We start from the raw sequence: 22,405 nt of genomic DNA, 5'->3' as shown, positions 1-22,405 counted from the left end.
CCCAAACACTTCATGAACGGCCCATGAAATTTTTCAAGTTTTAAGTCCATATCTGATCCTAATTTTGCTTAGAAAATTATGAACACAATGATGGCTGTTTTCCTTAATTCATGATGATATGTTAATGATCATCAATTATGTAAAATAGTGAATCATGGATAAATTATTTCATTTAGTAATTGTGGAGGAGATGTGCAGAACTAGAATATCTGTTCATGAAGCGTTCTACAGAATATTGAAACAAGTTAAATAACATGCACAGTAAATATGAACCTAATTGGATGTATTTCAATGACATAGAAAACACATTTCATGGGAATAATAAGGATGTAAAGTTTCTACAATATAAATATTTACTTGATTTGGAGGAAAAATAAGATTAATATGTCCAACTGTGCAGGAGCCGTGCACAAGGCATTCCGTTCATGGGCTGTTCGTGGGTACCAGGTTAGAGCGTGCGAACAATTCCCAAACAATTCATGAACGGCCCAGGAAATTTGTGAACCGTTTGCACAGTACATGCACAGCTTACGAACAGTTAATCGAACAGTTCATTTTCACCAGGGCAACGACGTTAAATGATGAAGGGTTTCAATTTTTGGACAACATTATCGTGAAACAACTTTAAACTGGATGGCGTTAAACGAGGACACACTGTACTATATTTACGATATCTCTTAAAGACGTACAATCAGAAAATAAGCATTTTTGGCTGGTGGGGATGTTTTTGGCCCAGTTTCTCTAAAATAAGAATTTCCTTATTGTTTTTTAGGTTGTCATGGTTGCAGGTTGAGAAGTTGTTGCTTCAACCAAACAGCGGCAGTGGAGTGAAGACAGGAGTTCCTTGGCGATGCCCCTGCAGGTGACCACCAGGGTTTGGGAGTCCTCCTTGGGGGAAACTCAGGAGGTATTCCTCCCAACTCCTTACCTCCGAAACTCTTGGGAGGAGAACTCTGTTCAGAGGAAATAAAAAAACTCTCAGAGCTTTTTTCTCCTCCAGCATATGTCAAGAGGTGAATGAAAAGGCTTTCCTCCGAAAAGAGTTTCCTCCCAAAAGAGCTAGAGCAATACAAAAAAGTATTTACGGCACATGTGGCAGAGCTCTGGACAGAGTGGAGACATGCGGTCAGTTCTTTCGCCGAAGCACTTCGAAGGGTCGCTAATCCGCGACCAGCTCACCCACGCAGGACCGTCTCCTCGACCCTACGAGCAGGCAGCCTACGTCCCGAAAAGTGACCTCTCCGACTGCAAGTTGAAAATCAATCACTCAACCCGATCATGAAAGAATGATTGTTTTCATCGCACTCCCGCTAATCATGCAATCAAGTACGTCTTTGAACCGTGTTTCATCGATGAAAAATAACGATTTTGTTAACTTTGCTAAAATGGCCATTTTTCCGGTTGTCCGCAGCCACGTCTCTAGAAGAGTTAACAAAATCGTTATTTTTCATCGTAGAAACACGGTTCAAAGACGTGCTTGATTGGCGGGAGTGCGATGAAAACAATTATTTTTTGATGATCAGATTGAGTGATTGAATTTGAAATCGCAGTCAGAGTGGTCACTTTTCCGGAGGTAGGCCCCCCGCTGGTAGGGTCGAAGAGACAGTCCTGCGTGGTTGAGCTCGTCCAGGATAGGGCCGTGGATTAGCGACCCTTCGGAGTGTGCACCACACCCATCCTGGAAGTACCTGCTCCATGGGCCCACGAAACGCATTTTAACATATTCGCCGCATGTGAGGAGAAGGTTTCCGGAGATTGAACAGCAGCGAAAGAGTTAACTGTAGAAGTGATAGAAATGGCAAAACTTTGAATATAAAATGACTAGTAACTTTAACTATATTTGAAACATTTTTGGAGAGCACTTATAAATTATTCCGCGCAGTTTTTGGGCCATGCGGGATAGTTTTTGGAGAAATTTTTGGCATAGACACGCAGGGCTGTGAACAACTGCGAAATTCTCCGATGACTAACACTAAAAACTACTAAAAATCAGAACCACTTATGACCTGTACTTTTCTCTTTTCTCTTCCTTACACTTTCTTCTTTCGCTCTCTGTACGTTAAGATTATCGGAAAGTGAAAAAAACATAATATGTCAGTTTTTTCGATGTAAAACAACATTTTCTTTCTTTGCATTGTATTAAAATTTATTCAAGAATGTTTGTGTGCATGAATAAAATATGAGCCGTTTTGCTTTTCTTTCGGAACTCTTTTATTTTTGCAAATAATTTGCTTTTATTGTAACCCAAATATATAATTAACCCAAAATATAGATTAAACTTGGTATTGTTCATGAATTTTAGAGGACCAATCAGTATGTAAATGAATATAGCACTTTTGGTAATCACTAAACATGTGACTGCTAATAATGAGTAATTGCTCCTTCACTTTCGCCAAAATATGGCATCATCTTCTCGTCAAAAGATAATTTATGAGAAATTGGATCAAACCGTAGAAATATTTGGTTGAGCTCGCAAAGTATGGACGTATCTTAGAAAACTTATCCCCCTGGTCCAAACTTTTGTTACCAGTCAGGCGTAAGAACATTTTAGGTTCAACAAAACGCTTCCGGAACATCGTTTGATGCACATTAGGAACACGTCCTTACTCCAGTAATATTTTATGCTAAGGTGTTATAACCACTAAACATCAGAACGGAAGAAATACCACGCTTTTGGAATCTTTTCTGAGAATTTCACGCACTATGATCACTGGCGATAGTGAACAACTTAGGCTGCAAATGTGAGTTCAGGTTCTTTGGAGGGAACGATTGTTCAACAGACAACCACAGATACAGTAAAAGCAGATGGAACGGAACATCGCCCCTTCTATATACCGTAATACCCAGAAAGCCCTTTACCTGAGTCAAAATACCAAGAAATATTTTTCTTGGTATCCCAATGCATTCATAGTCACTCATAGTTCTCAAAAAATTTCTTTCGAAATAACCTGCACCCTCATTTGGAGCCTTACCAGCTCATTATCGTCAGCAGCCAGTGGGCATGAATTTCTCAGAAAATAATGCGATAATGTGATCCCTCTTATCTCTCCATTCATTTTGCTCATTCGCCAACCCCCACTGTGCACGGAGACCCATTGGTGCCGGGATATCCCCGCCCAGCCTAACTATGCATTTTACCCTCCCACTACCTTCCCTTTGAATCCTAGTCAACAACACCACGTAAATACGACTTTACGATCTATTTGCTAACCCTCACATACTCACTTGCTTTTAACATACTTGTCAACTGTGGTAAACAGATCGTTCTTAACTTAGAATGCCAGTATGTCTTGGAATTGCAGACGCCTACAGAAATCTGGACATTTTTCTGGAGAACTGTATAGCAAAGTTTTTATGCATCCTTTGTTTAGGTCACAGTAAATTTCCACTATAGCACAAGTAAACGCTGATTTAATCTTGCTCGATACGTGAAGTCAAAAATATCAAACAGTCACAACTCGGTAAAAACTCACCACCTGCCAAACATCCTAGTAAAGACCCTTCAACACTTATATAGATGTATATTTAGGACTAAAATACTGTACAATTGCCTGAAACTAAAGTTTCGCCATAAAAAGGTAACATATTCTTGATAAGCTTTTCATTTTTCAGTCCAAAAAGAAACGCTCTACACGACTACCGCCGCGGCGCGCCGTTTCCCTAGATTACCGGGGTCCTCCCAACGTTGCGTTAACGCAACACTTGCTTTATTGTTAAATAATTTGAGAACCACATAGTCAAATTCACCCAATCTGTTGCAATGGCCTAGAATACAAATGCATCATTGTATTTGCAGAGAGTTATAATCATCGAGTGTCTCAGATTTAACATAATATGTAAACTTTGAAGATAACCTAAAATAACAACTTACATATAAATGAAAAGGCCATTGTAAGAACAAAAGTTACAAAATTTCTTCCGTGAAAAAATTCATAGCATTTAAGAAAGCATTGAACTACCTATACTAAAAACATTAACTACTTATCAATAACAAATACGGAGAGAAAAAATCGCAAAGTTTGCGTTGCGTTCACGCAACGTTGGGAAGAAATGGGTTAAATTTACGATTTTTTAGGATATGCAATAATCAGTATTTATAGCGAAAATCGTTTGTAATATCTTTGTATTCAAAGGTTGGCAAGAGGTTATAAAAAATAGTCGCTGTAATTTTGGCTCACGACAAAGAACTGAGAGAATCATATTTTATTACATTACGAGGGCTTTTTTCTTAGAAGTTAATTCGGATATTCTATCGAATTTCACCGCAAATGTACACTTAGAATGTAGCTAACAGAGTAACGTATATTTTTAGATGTAAACCATTACAATATCGCTCCTATAAACTTGCCAGTAAGTTATAAAAATAACAATTAAACATCTAACCTTAGCGTCTCCAAAAATTGTTCTAGGTGATGATCAACTCCGTTAATATGAACGCTAGAATTCCGTTTAAAATTTGGAACCAATCAGCAGAACAAACAGAATGTAATTCCTCGCATTGATTTTCAATAAATGCAACATGAGCGTTTTTAGTTATTTTAACTCATAAACAAATAAGTGACCATGAGCACCTTCGTTGAGTGGGACACTGAGAGCCGGAATGGGCCGAGGTAATCCCCACGCGGACAATAGGAAAGGATCGGACCTCTCACGCCGAGGGACCCTAATGGCGGTTGGGACCCACTTTTCATTTCCTCTCAGAGTCCTCACAGCATAGCTCTAACAAGAGGAGAACATTTGGTTACCTGAAATAATCCTCAAAATAGCTCTTCCTCCACGACAAAATGTCCTCTTCCTCGATCGGGAGGGAGTATTCTGGCTTCAGAAACGCGTGCGAGTTTTTCGTCTTTCTCCCTTCTCCTATTCTCCCCTCTCGGAGGAGGATCTCAGATTTCCTCTCGGAGTTCCTCCTTGAGGAGGTGAATGTATTGAATGGAAATAAAAACTCCCAAACCCTGGTGACCACTCAATGGAGTGTGGTCTGGCAGACGACTGGAGCGTAGGAGTTCATGTTGAGTGCATTCTTCATGGAACAGGGGGTCCAACGACCGGGAGAATCTGCAATGGGGAACATGCATGATTTTGTTCAAGTACTAGAGAAAGAACTCTATGTATTCAATGGAAATTTTGTGGATGAATGACGTTTTTTATGACGGAGGTATGAGTCTTTCGAAATAACTCTTCATCAGCTGCCTGAAAACACAATGTCATCATGAACGCTTGTGTGTGACGTCACGGCACAGAATCCAATGATGACACACTGAGGGAGTGGTTAGAAAATTGGTCTATGCTGGGGCTTAAATGCAAATTTGGCAAAAATATTGCCGTTTTAACGTCAGACTGCAGATTGTGAATATGTTGGGTTGCCTACGCGTTTTTGGAACAAATAAGCATGACGTCAGAGTCCAATAAACAAAACGTTTACGTGGTGCCAGTAAACTATTCGTCCCGTTTTTAGGAAAACCTATGTATCACTTAGTATGTATCTTTTTCTCAGTGCATTTTATTATCCAAGCTCTAGATTACTAGCGAACGAGGTAGTTGATTTGATTTATGTTCCATTTCAATTTTGTGGATTCTCAACTCCGCGCCGAGAAATCTTCATTAAAGTCGCAGAGCATTCTTACAGTGCTAATGAATTTAGTAGTTTTCGCAAACTTTGAATCTCTGTAGCAACAAGAATATTGAGAATTATGAAATCAGATTTTGCATGCGTTAATAACTTTAACTTGATTATCTATTCACGTTAAAAATAATCTTAATTTTATCAGATACCACATTAGTTTGTAGTGAATGTGTGTATATACTAAGGCACTATACGTACAACAATGGAAAATGAATCATTTGTTTTCATTGTCACAATATTCTGATGTTGTAATTATTTTGATTTATGGTTTATGCCTTTATAATTTACTTAATATTAATACAGTAAAACCTCTATGTTGTGAACCTCTTTATATCATAAACCTCCATACTTCATACCACGCCTACGCTCCTGTCAGATTTACAGGTAAATTTATTGGCAAACCTCTATGTAGTTAACCTCTTTATATCGTAAAACCTCCACTTATCGCACCAAGGAGAAACACCCAATATGGCCTAACTACCTCTGCAAATTGTAGCGAGGCAACTAGAGACCATTAATGCAGCTGCAATTTCGTACATTAAATGACATTTTAAGCATTAAACATTTCACCTTTTTTTATACATACACCCTTAATATGTTGTAATTTTCACATTAACCATTAGTTGTGCCGGTTTGTTCCATATGAGAGCATACCTAACAGTAAATGAGAAAAAAGATGTTCAACTATCCTAATCATTTTAAGTGACTGTTGACTTAAGAGAGATCACATCGTTTTCTCTCTGATCATGGTAAAAATCATGCGATAGCACTCGCTTTCTGCAATTATTAAATAGTAAATGCATGTTTGTTTAAACACATATATATGATGGTTTAAAAGACACTAGTGCCTTAATTTCTGAGGGATATGTAAAAATGGTGCCTATCACTAAAATCTCTCTATAGTGAACCTCCATGCATCAAATAGACCAAATTTTGGTCCCCTCCATTACGATGTAAAGAGCTCTATCACTGTATTATTCTTCAAAAGCGTGAAAGTCCTGCTTTCACAAAAATAACAAAAAAAACAGAATGTCTCTGCACTTCGATTTTAATGAGTGTTAAATATTGCACACATCCTGCAGTGTAGGCAGAATACTCGCAAGTCTGTTTTGCGTGAGGTAAAAGGATAGAAACACCACACGCTCTAATTCGTCGCTTACGTCAGCTGTGGCTGAAGACGAACTCCAGTCCACTTTGGAGGCACAACCAAGTGCGCTATAAGACGAAATCACTGTTCAGCAGCTGCTTCTAACTAGACGATGCATGGTGATATTGCCAGCAAGCAGCCTAGTCAGATCCAGGACTAGGGGCCAGTGATTTTGAGCAGGCCAGCGTTTAATAGCCTTAGTGAGAAGAGAAAGTGTTGTGAAATGTCTTAGACTTACAGGTGCTTTGGTTGTGTGTGTAGGTATTTTCTGATTTTGCAAATTCGTTTCACCTATAATTTTTCCAGTTCAACGCCCATTTTCTGGCCTAAATTTGTGTTTTTCTTAATCATTAGGGCAGTAGCTTAATATATTTTTTATGACTGCATGGAAACGTGGAATGTCAGGCAAACCAACAGAATCGAAATGTAAGTTTCAAAAACACAAAGAATAGAATTCCAGGTGGCTTCAACATCTGCTTATGAGGTCTAAACGGTGTCTTAGCTTGCATGGAATAAATTTAAATTTTAAATTCAACATGTGCTAACTAATGTACAGGCGGTCCTCGACTTTCGTACAATTCACACTTTCGTACGTTCAAAATTGACACCTTTTACTTGGCTTCCGTACGATAAATTTGGACTTTCGTATGTGGGTATGTAATTATTTTGAATTCCCGCGATGTTCAGTGCGCATCCCAACATTCAATTGTTTCAAATGGCAGTATATGCGAACAATACGAACGTATACAATGAAGGGAATTGTTGGTAGTTGAGTCTAATCTAGGTGACTTATTTGAGAGAGGGACTGCCTGCTATAGGCTCCTTCATCAAGAGAAGAAGAAAGCCTTCATTGAAGATATTTTTCAAAAAAGTTGACTAGACATCATAAAATAGCTTTCAATAAAACTAGTAAGATCTTCTTTCTAATTGAATTTTTTCGTTTGAGTGCTGTTTAATTCACCTTCAGCAACGATATTGCACGAAATATCAACCGAATTTCGTTTGTCTTTTTTTGAATAACATGCGAATATACGCGATCAGGAATGTCACCTGCCGAATGTCGAATTTTGGTGTAAAAATTAAAAGGTATCCAGAGCGCGGGTTCAACAATTACATTTTGTTATGCTTCTTGATATGTCTTTTTATTTATAGTGGACGTAATAAGTGGAATGTCAACTTAAACGCCAAGAGGATGTTTCACTCGATAGTCAACGCATTTCTTGTTTTTTTTTTAACTTTTATTTACATTTTCTGCGTATTTTCGAAAGAAATTAGATGATTTGAGGAGTTTTATTGACGTATTATTAAAATTTAGTGAATTGAAATAAAATCCGTGAAAAAAAGGTTTTAGTACGTATATTACGTTCTTTTGGAACGTAAACCCTAATTAGTATGGAAGTCAATGGTTCGACTTTCGTACACATTTTCGGGAACGCATTGTGTGCGAAAGTTGGGGACCGCCTGTATTCCTTGTCCTTTTATATACATAAATATAATATTATTTAAAAGTATATAAGTAATTTTGGGTGTTTTAAAATTCTTATCCATCGTGGTAATAACTTGGAATGTTGTAAAATTTCTCCACTCGGGGGAGCTCCCCTTTGCGTATGGGGATTGCGGATGACGGTACGTCAAGGCGAGTGACCTGACCCAGCACGCAAAGAGCCATAGTGCCATCAAACCGCACAGGTAAAGTCATGAACTGAAAGTCTCCTCTCATGGAAAATGCTTCGAATTGGAGGTGTAAGGAATTCTAAATTTTCTCTCATCCAATTCGTGAGAGATTCTCTGAAGTTCCCCGAGGGTGTCTGCTTACCTGTGAAGCTGTGATATCGTGGAATCATGTGGGCCTTTTTGTCTTTTCAGAATACTCTGTGAATTTAATGAAGTAAGACCTGAAAAAAGTCTGCTTTTGCTCCACACAGCAATCTGCAAAAACTATTCAACTCTATTGAATTTGTGCGATGACTTGATTTCATATTTCATATTCATATTTCTGGGTCGAATTTGGCAATTCTCCAACCCATACGCTCTCATATACAAATTTAATCAGTTACACAGCCTGAAAAAATTGATTTCACCCTCGGCCATGCGCCTATTGGGACGGCTTGAGGGATAACATGTTAATGTTGTAATTGAGATTGTTGATGCTTTCCAGGTGATTATAATATTTCAGGGCATCAGAACTCTTTCAAGGGCTTTGGAAAAATCATAGGCTTGACAATATTAACAAATCTCTTCTTTTACTATTTTAAAGGTTGTTTTACAGGGTACATGGAATTGTTCAATCTGACGTACGTCCGAAGGCGCAATCAAAATTGTGTCGTGTAAAGCGGTGAATTGCTGGAACACATGTGAGAATGCGTGGATGCGAGATGGCAGAATAGCCCCTGTTCTAATTTCGTTCATGCATTCGTGAAATTCCACGCCACTTTAGAAATTAATGCAGCTCTAATCTGCACAATTCCATGCCCCGTGTAAAATGCCCTTAAGAATTCATTATTTCTGTCATGTAGTTTCTGTTCGCTCAGCATGACATTTAAATTTTTACGCCGATGTTTCTCCTATCATTACAAAACCATTGCTGCCTTCCACACAAGAACCATCGCAATACCTTGAGTCACAGCCTCCGGCATCGCAGCCAGCTCCCCAGGCCCTCTCCCTGGAACAAGACTTTCGACAGCTTCTCCCGGCCACCGCGCCCGGAATGCTGCCCACACCCGCAGACCAGGAGGTTCTGGAGCTGCTTACGCTCCTGGCAAACAACAAGGACTCCCCGAAGCTCACCAGGTGGGAGGGACACGAGCTCCTTCTCTTACTCACATTGGGGTCTGAATGGCCGACTCTTTCGACCACTACGAGGAACATTGGGTACAACCGTACTAGGATCCTTGCCATCGCCGCCACCCATGGGTGGGAAACAGAATCACGGGTATCGAACCCAGACGAGATCCTGTGGCGCCTGCACACTCTCTTGTGGGTGCAGACGGGGGAGAGGCCCTTTGCGTGTGGTGTGTGCCACAAGCGCTTCTCGCAGAAGAGCACGCTCAACCACCACGCAAAGATGCACTGAACGCTGTTCGTTGGGTGAGGGAATAATAATAGTAATAAATGCTCTCTGGAACTCTGTGTGATATCATTCTGGTTCCCGCTTTCGCCGTGTGAGGTGACCTTGGGGTGAGGGTATGTGCGCCGCTGCAATGCAGGCTGCTAGCAGGTCGCAGAGTACCCTGCTAGCAGGTAGCGCTTGGCTTAAATAAGGATTATTAATACCCTATCAAACGAAGGAAACTTTCCGACCTTAAGTAATTTTGATAGGTCATTATTAAGAGACGTTTCCCTGAGCTCTGTGCCTCATGCATGCATTGGTAATGTCAGACGATGTATAACTCCTATCTACTCGTATAGAAACTAGGTCCATGTGATGTCACGTGGGGTGGCATCGCATGGGCACCAATCTGGCCTTTTTCAAATGAGGTTAAAATTGACCGTTGCCATTCCTCTAAACTGAGAATTCTAAAACCAAATAATTTGTATATTATGAATACACTAATGGTGGGTAAGGAATCGCAATCAATGCCTTTCGTTTCCTTAGATGAAGGTAACTACCTTATTGATTCCATATTTCGCTAGGGGTGATACAAAAAGACCTAGCGTAAATAGATGTTTGATAAGGTGGGGGGGTAGGGGGAAGATGGTAAGGTGGTGGGGGGGGGGTATTTCTGAACAAACATTTAAACATTTCCTAGATAACAATTTGAAAAATTGATATAACCATTTACTGCCAACAGGCTGATATATCGGTCCTTGCTGGTTGAGCGAAATTTTTTCACTTTTTTTGTGATTTTAGCCTTTTTATCGGCTGTAATTTAAGTAAGCCCCCATAATCTATCTATGGTTATAAGATATAAATATATCTTAGGAATTGGGAAAAAATCTAGAAGTATTAAATATTATTAAGTAGCTGAGAAATTTTTAAACCTGAAATGTTGCTAATTCCGGAAAATAGCCTTGGCAGTCTTCGTGCATCCCACCTGAAATAGGCTGCTGCAGTAAAAGGGTTAAAATCGATCATGTATTGCATAGTGAAAATGTTTAACAGGTGATATAATTGATGAACCATTTCTGGCGATACTATGTTATATCTTTCATGGAATACGGAAAATGTATTCCGTCTCCTTTGCTTGGAGATGATGACAACTGAAAAATTTCTGTTCTCACAAAATGTTTTCTCCGAAACCACGTGATCATGTCAAAAATGCATAATTAATTTCCTCGATTAATCTTAGTTGTTTGTGTTGGAACAAATTTTCATTTTTGTCTCGCAGATATTATTTTCATAAATTTGCTTTTCCTGAAAACTTTTACATGAGCATCTTCCAGCATTTTTATTTCACGATGAATGGAACATGCAGGAGAGGGAATTGCAATAATGGTCGTATGATACATATTCTTTAGAGTAATACCCCAAAAATGATCCAGGAGAATCTTTCAGAGACCAAAAGTTAGTCAGAAAAAAGTCACAGATCTAAGATTGCAAAATGGCTGTTCCCCAGTGTAATTAATGATCAATGTATATAGTATTCAAAGTTATTTTGACAAAGTTAAAAGTTTATCAAAGGAGTTTTATGGTTTAGCAATTCGCGACAATGAATAACAAATTTGGGTCGTATGCCTCCCACCTGCTGTTTAAAATGTTTGGCTGAGTGTGGTATGACTTTACATTTTGCCTTTTTGGAAGCTGAATTTTGTGGTGAATTTTCTACTTTTTTTGCGTATAATCCCTTTCCAAATACAGCTCCCCATTATCCTCCCAGCTACAGACTCCCCATTATCCAGCTGTAGCATATCAGTGTCGCAGATTATCAATGCATGATTTTCACTCTCATTTGATGTTTTCCGCAATCTTCATTATAAATAAAATTGTATGCAAAATCACCAGAATGACTGCATTTTAATGTTAGGAAACACAGGGCTTATTATCCCATTCGTAAAACGGATGCGATCGTTTGCTAGCTGCAATCATGGGAGCTCCGTGTTCCTTTTTCCAAGCGTCTCATACTTCCAGGTCTTATATGGACCAGTGGGAATACGAGTGCACTCGTGTTATCATCTCTAAAAAGATCTTAGAAAGAAGAAAGCTCTTAGTGAGCCCGGAAAGCAATCTTAAATAAGAGAAAATGTACGCAAATAAAAATAAATTGTTTGCTTTACCTTCATTATAAATATGTAAGCACTAAGCTTATAGGAAGGGCCAGGTTCGTAGAAGGCAGAATGAGATGGCAAGTCTGGTTCCACACGTTTAATTGTCAGAGCACAGGTACAAACTCCCCCTCCGAGATACAGCGTAAGAGGCTTACCGTGTCTATTCCCTCCAAGAGGCTTCCTCCCGTGTCGCGTCCGTCTCGTGACCCTCTCGGCATCTTCCTATTGGCCGGAAAAGGTCACATGATTATGCACATCATACACCTTCCCACGCCAAGATACTGCAACGTGTAACGGCATTAAGTGTTGGAGGAATACGCGGAGACCAATTCCCACGAGAGAGCAAGTGGCAAGTTGTTAATCGGCGTAAGGTGTCAGAGTCATGCACGAGGATGGATCCCACGCGAGAGGTTGCAACGTGTTATGAGTTTCAGATACTGGATCTTGCACCGTGTGAGATGGGCTGTGGTTATGAAATACGTTCATGTGCAGGCAGGAAAGTTTCATTTTCACTTGCTCACTTGCTATCCAGTGGTGTAGGGAGGAATTTTGTTCGGGGGGGAGGTCCGAAGCCATGGGGGAAAATGTTTGAAAAACAGGGTACAAAGTAATGGTTTTTCAACTAATTTTAATAATCGACAAAACTTTATTTATCAAAGAAATAATTTTTAAATTCATGATTTTTCAATGTTTCATTTTCTTTTATGAAGGAAAATAATTTAGTTTTTAAATCCTGGGGGGGGGGGAGGGGGTTTGGATCCCCTGGACACCCCCCCTGGCTATGCCAATGATGCTATCACGAGATATGAATGAATTAAATGACTACCTCTGTAAATGGAAAAATATTCATTAAGCTGTCCTAAGGAAATAGACATCATAAAAAGAATATAAGCACAGATTTGGAATAAGAATGAAAAATATATCTAAGATCGACCAACTATGTCTCTAGGACATAATCTATGTTGAACAGTGAAAATAATGATGTATATAATTTTCACGATTATTTTAACAAAGTTTTAAGTTTATCAAAAGAGTTCTATGGTTTAACAATGGGTGAGAATGAATAACAAATTTAGTGTATGCCATTTAAAATATATGGCTGTGTGTGGTATGACTACTTTTTGCCTTTTTGGAAGCTGAATTTTGTGGTGAATTTTCTTATTTTTCACGTATTATCCCTCTTTGAATGCAGTGAAATGTCTTTATAACAAAATTCTATGAACTGCCATGATAGGTTTGTTAAACAGAAATTTCATTATGTTGAATTGTGCAAAAAATATTGCATGGAACCACACGAATGAAAGTACATAAAAAAAACTTAATGAAACATCATTAGTGAAAAATATATTTTGTCCAATACAATTGAAAATAACTAAAATTCAGATTCATGTACTTACCAACGGTATCTTCGATGGTGCTTATCAGTGAGGTGGAGGATTGAAAACTTTTTATGTCCACACCACATAAATTCAATCATTGACACTACTCCTTCATGGAGAATGTCCAATAGGGTAGTTTCCTTCATTAAAGAAAACGAAAGGCATTGATTGCAATTCCTTACCCATTATTAGTGTATTCATGATATACAAATTATTTGGTTTGAGAAATCCCAGTTCAGACGAATGGCAATGGTCAATTTTAACCTCATTTGAAAGAGGCCAGATTGGTGCCCATGCGACGCCACTCCACGTGACGTCACAGGGACCTAGTTTCTATACCAGTAGGTAGGAGTTTTACATCGTCTGAGATTACCAATGCATGAGGCACAGAGCTCAGGGAAACATCTCTTAATAATCACCTATTAAAACTGCCTAAGGTCGGAATGTTTCATTCGTTTGACATGGTATTTATAATCCTTATTTAAGCCAAGCGCTACCAGCTAGCAGGGTACTCTACTACCTGCTAGCAGCATGCATCATAGCGGCGCTCATAGCCTTGCTCCATAGTGGCTTTACACGGCGGTAGCTGGAACCAGAATGACGTCACACAGGCATTTCCCAGCATTCATACTTAGCCGTAGTGTTTTTGCACGCTTGAAAATTTTCACTTTTCATTTTATTGCAAAAAATATATATCGTCATTTAAAAATCTAGAAGCATGAAATACGTACTCCAGGAGTAATAATCTATTGATAGAGGCAGTAAAAAAATAATAGGAAACCACCCTATTATGAACACTTTTTACATTCACTGTACACAAATCTATTTATACACGACACTTTTTAAAATAAATCAGTTACTTTTTTTCCACACTGTGTTTCACACAAGATCGTTCTACAAACTTGCTTACAAATTCAACTGAGTGCTCCCGACAATTGATTTAACGTCCTCCTTTGACATTAGAAGTTTATGGATATTCAGAACAAAGTTGTGTGTCATTGTTGTATGTGAATGACTGTAACCAATTGATTTTTTTTTTAATTGCAGCTGATTGTATTTGCTATATGATTACAAATTTTTACATATATCTAAATACTTTACGCATGCCTGATGATATTCATGAACTATTAGCTGATCAAAATCATTTAAGTTGAATGTCAGATATCTGATATTTTCTTCTACTCTTGTTTGAATACTCTAAATTATAAGCATTATGCATTTTGCGGATACATAGTAAATAGTCTTAAATTGTAGTTAAAATGAACTAAACTCACTATGGTCCACAAACCTATTGTTAAATTTTTAAAATGCTCAGGATAGTTATTTTCAATATACTTGTAATGTTAACCAATTAATTTATAAAATAATAATGGGTTCTAGTTACTGATTACAATTTTTATTGCCAAATATATTTCACGCACTCATGATAATCTTCTTGGACTGCTAGATGATCAAAATTTTCTTTTCATTCCAGGTGAATTGCAGTTGAGTGTTTAGTCCAACTGATGCCAAAGAAGATGAGAAAATGCCCTAATACATATTAGGCGGAGAGAAGATGCCATTAGCCATCTGGGCTCTGGTACAGGATTTTTTAGTTAATAAAGTGATTAATTACTGGTCTGGAAGTTTCTATACAGTCAATTCATATACATCGTTTTGCCTCATTTCTGGTTTTTTATAGAATTCTTTTTATAAGATTTTCTTTTATATATTTTTTTTCAAGAGTGGGGCTTTACTGGAGGATTTGCGGCGTTTATACTCCCTTATTGTTGATGCCAGTTATCCCCCAAGACAGATCTGTCTCCGATGCAACAGTTTACGTCCCTCGTATCAGTTTATCTTTAGGCTGCCCTACATCAGGCGGCGATTCAGCCGAGAGTGACTTGTGTCCCGACAACATCATCATGGTGGTGATTTAATAAAAAATTCTGTGGAAAAACAAATTTGTAGGTATTCATTAAAAAATGTCTTGCCAGGTACAAGATGGTTCCTTAACCAGAGTAATTTTTAATAGGAGAATACTCAGTCAGGTTTAAATGGAGATCATAATCACTTAATTAACCACGCTTTCACTTAGCTCCTGCTATAATTAAGGTTAGCAATTCTCAAATAATGCAACGCCTTCAATTACCTGCAATGAAACAATTTACATTAACTTATCCCTGTAAATGTATGTAATCAGATGTCAGTTGCCTACTTCAAAAATATAAGCCCTGGTTTTTCCTGAACCTGCTTTCATGACGGCATGGGATAAGTAAGTGTTATTTTTTATTGATTTGGTATTACAAGAATCATCAGTATGTTCAGAGAAACATTACCCAGGATTCCAGGACACATACAATGGTCTCTCAGGTCGGCCTTTGGTCTGCGTTGGGTGGCAGTGACATGGGGAATACGATCGGGGTGGGACTTTCGTTCTTGTTCTCGATATTTTACCATGAATTCCAAGTTTCCCACTTGTATGGGTCCTCTCCTTCCCTATCAATGCGAGGGTGGCATGCTTGTATTTTTAACAATATTTGCTTTTTTCAAGCCAAAAAATTAAACAAATAGTGTGTTTTTTCAGCACGTCATTCCATGTATGTATGTATGTACAATTGAGCAATGTAAACACAGTATGTTAGGGAGGCATATATATATGGTCATCTGCTATATTGCAAGTTATTTTGACTGCTAATAATCAGGGAAAAAGATAACATATGCTTACTACTTCCCTTTCAACAGAGGATATATGTATTCAATGTTTTATTTAGAATCTATCTGAAATGGATGATAATTTTTACCATAATTACTTGTCTCAGGCGTGACATCATGGAATTGAATCAACATAATAAATAATTTGGGTTGATTTTATTAATAAGTTATAAGTTACAATATGTTAGAGTTCCTCCAGATTAGATCTGAATCATTTCTCTCCATATACCTGTGACGTTACGTCGTAAAATCTGGTTGATTTTTCACGTAAGTCCAGACAAGGGAAATACTCCAACCGTCGGTCACAAGCTGGATCAGGGAAAGACTCCACAAACAAGAAAAACAGCTCACAAGAAAAAGGTAGCAAAAAATACTTTACGAGTTATTACCGTTCGATATCTATTCAAAATAGAGTATTCAAAAATCAGAAGTATTACAGAAAACAATGATAGTAATTCATGATGCCAAAAGAAACATTACCAGCTAAAAACCAGCAGAATAATTGCACAAAATTTGCCATGTCTCACTAGACATGTGACAACGACGACTCCCCGAGCACAAGAGAGCTTGGCTATGCAGGACAAGACAGGATGTGAGGGGAGGGATTCTTCCAGGGAGTGGAGGGGTAGCCAGGCGAATTCAACTACTGCGCCACTGATGCGTCACTGCCCCTGCAGAAACGGCCGCTCCGCAAAACACCATTCCCTGGTTTTGAGACAACAGCATACCAGCCAGAATTTTCCCCTCAACTTCTGGGTTGGAGACATCAGTTGAATCACAGGGATATTCATTGGAACACATGGAGGGGGAGGAGATACTGGGGTGAGGTGTTGGAGGGAGAGAGAGTTGTGATAGGACAATGGTAAAACTTCTCACTCCAAGTGCAATACTAAAGCCTTAGCACCGATTTCCCCTTGCTTGCCAAGGAGTAAGTATTTCTCCGCAGTAGTCCTATATAAGTCTTGCATTGCAGGTAGGTTGGTTCGGGGTTGTTTCGGGGCTGTTTCAGAGGCTGATTCCAGAGGCTGAGTTTCCAGAGGCAGGGTTTTCAGAGACAGGATTTTCCAGAGACAGGATTTTGCAGAGACAGGATTTCGCTACAGGCCTTTTGCGCGAAAAATCCTTTGCACGAAAAAACCTTAGCGCGAAAAGTTCTTGGCGGGAGAAGTTCTGCGGATAAGTTCGGAGGAAGTTCGAGGAATTTCTGGGGGGGAGGGGTACCAGAAATTTTTTGGGGGGGGGGAACACTAAAAAATGCCACATACCTAACATTGATTTCTGACTCTATATTGTTCTCTGGAATTCTACGTTCCTATCCTTACTCTTCAAAAATCACTCCCCATTGTGTAGGAAATTGTCCTCTTAGTAAATAGCAAATATAATTGCACCGTAATACTCGACACTCCAGCAAATACACCTTTCTCCAACCTTTTCTTTTGCCCTCCTGTACTGTGCGTAGAAAACTTTTGTGAAGGACATTGTTGAGTATTTCGTGGGTACCCCATTTACAATTCATAAATTATATGCACTGTTTTAGTATTTCCTGTAATTCAACGCCATGTCTTTCTTTTTTAATTATATAATATCTTGTTATGCATAATTCATAAATACATAGGAGGCTACATTTAGGTTTTTACATTTATTTTCTCCGAAATGGCAGTCGAATATTTCATATTAATTGCTATTGCAAGTAACTGTGCATTGACTATCATGGAATGGAAAAACAACTACTAAAGGTGCCATCATGTAGAATGTTGACATTGTTGAAGGGGTAAGTTAATAAAATTTATTGCATTCAACTTTTATCCGTGCACTCATATGAATAAACAAGTTTTTTTTTTCTTCCCACCAACAGCTGTGGGGTAAATCTCAAAGTTTTCAAAATAAAAATTGAAGTTTTCAAAAACAATATAAATGTTTAAAAAATCATCCATCATCTAAATAATGACCAAGTGGTAGAGCTCAAGTACAAAAATTGTCAAAGGGACAAAATAATTTAAAAGTTAACAAGATTAACGTAATTTGGGGTGACTGAGTTATTCACACAGCACAGTCACGGAAAGGTTGAAATTCTTATGTGATGATCCTCTCAGAAACTCTTTCCCGTTCATGAATGCTTTGGTTAAGGGTTTGCCCCCTTGTATATAGTATTTATAGATATGCTTTCCGTTACATATATATACCTACTCTAACGAATTGATATAGAAACTAGCTCTAAACATAGACCCTATTTTACGTGCTTTTTTATTATGTTGCAATTGAGTGGTATAAGTTCTTTAAAGGGCCACAGCCCTCCCCTTGGGTGTCCAAGGTGTGTATACACACTAGATAGAGTGGTGATTTTGTTCGAACCCCCACTAATGCAGAGAGGTAATAGATACCCCCTGCTTTGGCCCTTATTCTGCATCCACCGCTGGCTGTTACAATTATACATGCAGAACCTATTGTGCGTGTTTGGTTTTAGTATAAGAAGCAGAAAAGAGTTTCACAAAGAAATAAGTAAAGGCCTCTGGACTAATATTACCTTGCGTTCACGCTTTTTGGCCAAGATCCACCCAGCTGGGAATAATTCAACCCCTTTACGACCCTCCCCTATCAGACCGTTGTGTTTTTTAGTGGCACATCGCACAGGGGGATTTAGGGGGATAAACCCCTCCCCCCCCCAGAGCTCATAAATTTTTAAAAGTTTAATCCATTTCACTTAATTAGATTGATATTACTAATAATATAGAATAGTGTAAGGATTAATAAAGTTTCCCTCAGAAAGCCATAAAACTCGCCATTTTGAACCATTTATCTATAACAAATATTTCTTGGGTTTGCATCCAGGTTAAAGCTTTTATGCAAGCCTGACGTTTTGGAAGACGACTTGTCTTCCATCCTCCGAAACGTCGGCTTGCATAAAAGCTTTAACCTGGATGCAAACCCGATAAATATTTGTCAGAAGTATTCACCAGGAAAAACTGAAATCGTTTATTTATCTTTAAAATTCCGCAATTTATTAATCTCGCACCTACCCCGTATCCTGGAGGGTATTCCATACCCCCACACACCCCGCGGTATTAGTTGCACGCAAACCTCTTTCCCCCCCCAGCCTTAATTGCTAGCTGCGCCCATGGTAACTGCGATTCTTACCTGTGATTGCGATCACCGATAGGAGAATCACTTTTAAAAGTCAGCCGGGATTTGTGGCGATGCAATTCTTGCAATGTATTTTGCCCGATTCCAATGAACGAGCTCCCTATAAGACCTTTGTTCGTGAGATTAAAAAAAAATAATACTTTTGTGTGTGTGACTGTTTATTCTCTTGTCTTCTATGCATCTTCTGTTCCAGGCGTCGAAGGCTTAGGTCGTAGCATTTTCGCACCGAACTTCGGGTTAAGCCGACGGACGTTTTCATACGCGGAAGACCAATGACGTTGGGTATAGTTGTCGCGGATGTTTTAGATGTAAACGATCGGAGGTTGTGTCTTGCTGTCGAGAGGGAAGGGAAGCGACCGCTGAGGTAGCAAAATCTCTTTTTCTAAGATCGTGGTAGCAATGTCGGAAGCATTCAGGCCCAGCCTGAGACACTCAGCTTAGCGAGTCCTTTAGGGCCATTCTTCGACAATTAAACCCAACCCTTCAACTCATTTATGATCATCTTCACTGCAGGAATCCGTTGCTATGTGGTTAAATATTCAATAGTTTTTTTTTCAATGATAAATTTCGATGAATAGTACTATTTTTTCTACTTTGAAATGAATTCTTCGGCTTTTTTCTGTGCGTAAGCAGTTTTTAAACACAATTTTAGAATTAAAAATTAACAGACTTCTTCGGAAAATGGATTCTGGGGTTCCGTAGGGGAACATGTTGAGCGATCCTTCTGCGTCTAAAGAACGTGAGTGTACATTGTATTTCGATAATAACCATTAATAAATAGTAATGCCAAGAACGCACCATAACCAATCAACCAATGAAGTGTGTGCATCAGAAAAAATCACTATCAAGTGTTGAAACTTTAAAAGCAATTCAATGTGTGAAATGTAACTAAACAAATTCATGTGAAAAGTTTCATGACCTTATCCACACAAGAAGTTAAGAAAAAAATTGCTCAAATATAGCATATATGCCAATGAAAAAATAATTTTACAACTAAGTATGCGTTCTAAAAATACGCAATAGCCATTTTATCAATCTGTATTAATGTTTGCAACTTATTGCGGAAGACGAATGTTGTAGACGTATTTGTTATTTCTAGGTTGAGTTGCAAAGTTCACGAAGTTGACAAAACGGCTAATTTTATGGTGCGCGGAGTCATTTATTGCACTGGCGTGTCTTGAATCAAAATCTTTTTATGAAAAATTAAAAAATCAATTGATTTTTGAATTTTTCATAAAAGAAAAATTTGAATCAGAATTGAGAAAAAAATCATTAAAGTGACGTATTATTATATACTTTCTTCGCCAATATGTGCGGTTTTAGAAATCCGAGTGGAGACGAATGGCAACGGTCAATTTTATCCTCATTTGAATGAGGCCAGATTGGCGCCCATGCGATGCCACTCCTCGTGACGTCACAGGGACCTAGTTTCTATACGAGTAGATAGGAGTTTTATATCGTCTGAGATTACCAATGCTTGCATGATGCACAGAGCTCAGGGAAACGTCTTAATAATCACTTATTATAACTGGCTAAGGTCGGAAAGTTTTCTTCGTTTGATAAGGTATTAATAATCCTTACTTAAGCCAAGCGCTACTAGCTAGCAGGGTACTCTGCTACCTGCTACCATCCTGCGTCGTATCAGCGCCCAGAGCCTCGCCCCAAGGTCACCTCACACCGCGACAGCGGGAACCAGAATGACGTCGCACGGGCTTTTCCCAGCATACATACTTAAACGTCGCGTTTTCGCGCGCTTGAAAATTTTCACTTTTCATTTAATCGCAAAAAATAGATATCGTCATTTAAAAATATAAAAGCGTGAAATACGTACTCCAGGAGTAATTATCTTTTTATTTAGGCAATAAAAAATAATAGGAAACCACCCTTTTTATGAATTAGGAGATATTTTCAGCCGAACGCATAGATATGGGAATTGACTTCCAATGGCTTGCCTCAACCATGCGTTACACCACTTTGCCACGTCTCCAAACCAGAAGAGAGACAGAGGAGAGGAAACCCGGCGCTACGCCGAAGAACCGCGATATTGTTGTGAGGTGACCTTGGGGCGAGACTTTGAGCGCTGATACGACGCAGGATGCTACCAGGTAGCAGAGTACCCTGCTAGCAGGTAGTGCTTGGCTTAAATAAGGATAATTATTACCCTATCAAACGAAGGAAATTTTAACCATAGGCAATTTTAATGGGTGATTATCAAGAGATGTTTCCCTGAGCTCTGTGCCTCATGCATCCATTATTAATCTCAGACAATGTGGAACTCGTATAGAAACTAGGTCCCTGTGACGTCACGAGGATCGCATGGGCGCCAATCTGGCCTTTTTCAAATGAGGTTAAAAAATGACCATAGGCATTCGTCTTTAACTGGGATTACTAAAACCGAAAAATTAGTATATTATGAATACACCAATGGTGGGTAACTAATCGCAATCAATGCATTACGTTTTCTTAGACGAAGGAAACTAACCTATTGGTCGTGCCCGTGGACCAGTTTATTATTATGGGATAGGTTGCCGCCTCAAATGAATTTTGTGTTTGTCCTGAAGCCCGTCGCCCGTTTTAAAATGCTTCCCTTCTGGCCAATTCTTCAATTCAGCGTAAATATGGAAGTCACACGGCAATAGATGCACATTGCAGGGTGCATCGACTCGACATAGAATCTTTAAGGCGTTTTCGACAGTTCGCCGATTGTTGTTGATAGCTCGCCGACGCTACCAAGTAGTAGAGGTGGTGGGAGATGGAATCACGGATACCGCACCAGCACTGCAATTCCTTCTTGATCCAAGGAAACTGGATTTCTTAGAACAGTTTGAAATCGTGAATTGCCCCGCTGATTTTAAATTATGTAACGACCATATTCCACTCACCACTTCTGAACGTTACCCCACCTCCAACCCATCGCCCATTGACGTCATCAGTAACCTCGGCATGAACACACCCCAATAACCCCTCCCCTCCCTCCCTCCCCCTCCTGAAAAACTACAAAAAGGCTGTCACCCAAGGAAACTGGACCTTGACAATGGCACAAAATGCCGAAATCATTGTCGGTGAAAGTAAAATGGTGTGGAAACGGACAAGTTGTTTTAATAAGCTGAATATCAGAGATTTCCACCGCATCACGCCGGACACTGTATCTTTTATTAAAATTAAAGACATCATACCTCCGAAGAACTCAAGACTTTTATTTTTTGATATCGT

General features: G+C 38.9%; 1 protein-coding gene and 1 long non-coding RNA gene across 6 annotated transcripts; one reads left to right on the top strand and one right to left on the bottom strand.

Annotated features, from left to right (window-relative positions):
- Nucleotides 1-573: 573 nt before the first annotated feature.
- Nucleotides 574-15,300, top strand: LOC124171496. Of its 5 annotated transcripts, XR_006867758.1 has the most exons (4): nt 574-907; nt 9,374-9,860; nt 14,832-14,936; nt 15,081-15,300. XR_006867758.1 is itself a non-coding variant. In XM_046550675.1 (3 exons), exons 1-3 carry the CDS (start codon nt 851-853, stop codon nt 14,852-14,854), a joined length of 522 nt encoding a protein of 173 aa, XP_046406631.1. In that variant the 5' UTR covers nt 574-850; the 3' UTR covers nt 14,855-15,300. The 5 variants fall into 5 exon arrangements, 3 of the variants coding, with proteins under 3 accessions (XP_046406631.1, XP_046406632.1, XP_046406629.1); XM_046550675.1 differs by having other exon boundaries at nt 574-862; nt 14,832-15,300; XM_046550676.1 differs by having other exon boundaries at nt 9,374-9,563; nt 14,832-15,300.
- LOC124171497 lies at nt 15,080-17,600 on the bottom strand. The gene is made up of 2 exons (XR_006867760.1): nt 17,317-17,600; nt 15,080-16,280 (listed from the first exon to the last, which is right to left on the bottom strand). It is a non-coding gene; the product is annotated as an uncharacterized LOC124171497 (long non-coding RNA).
- Between the last annotated feature and the right edge of the window lie 4,805 nt (nt 17,601-22,405).

This window comes from Ischnura elegans, chromosome X (genome assembly GCF_921293095.1).
Source record: "Ischnura elegans chromosome X, ioIscEleg1.1, whole genome shotgun sequence".
Lineage (NCBI taxonomy): Eukaryota > Metazoa > Arthropoda > Insecta > Odonata > Coenagrionidae > Ischnura > Ischnura elegans.
Note: the sequence above shows the minus strand (reverse complement) of the source record. Positions and strands in the feature narration are given on the sequence as shown.

Excerpts from the sequence above, each read along its gene's own strand:
- LOC124171496 (XM_046550673.1), top strand. The coding sequence starts at position 851 with ATGCCCCTGCAGGTGACCACCAGGGTTTGGGAGTCCTCCTTGGGGGAA. Across the intron at positions 908-9,373 it reads CCTTGGGGGAAACTCAGGAG|AACCATCGCAATACCTTGAG; the intron begins GTATTCCTCCCA and ends CTTCCACACAAG. Across the intron at positions 9,861-14,831 it reads CACTGAACGCTGTTCGTTGG|GTGAATTGCAGTTGAGTGTT; the intron begins GTGAGGGAATAA and ends TTTTCATTCCAG.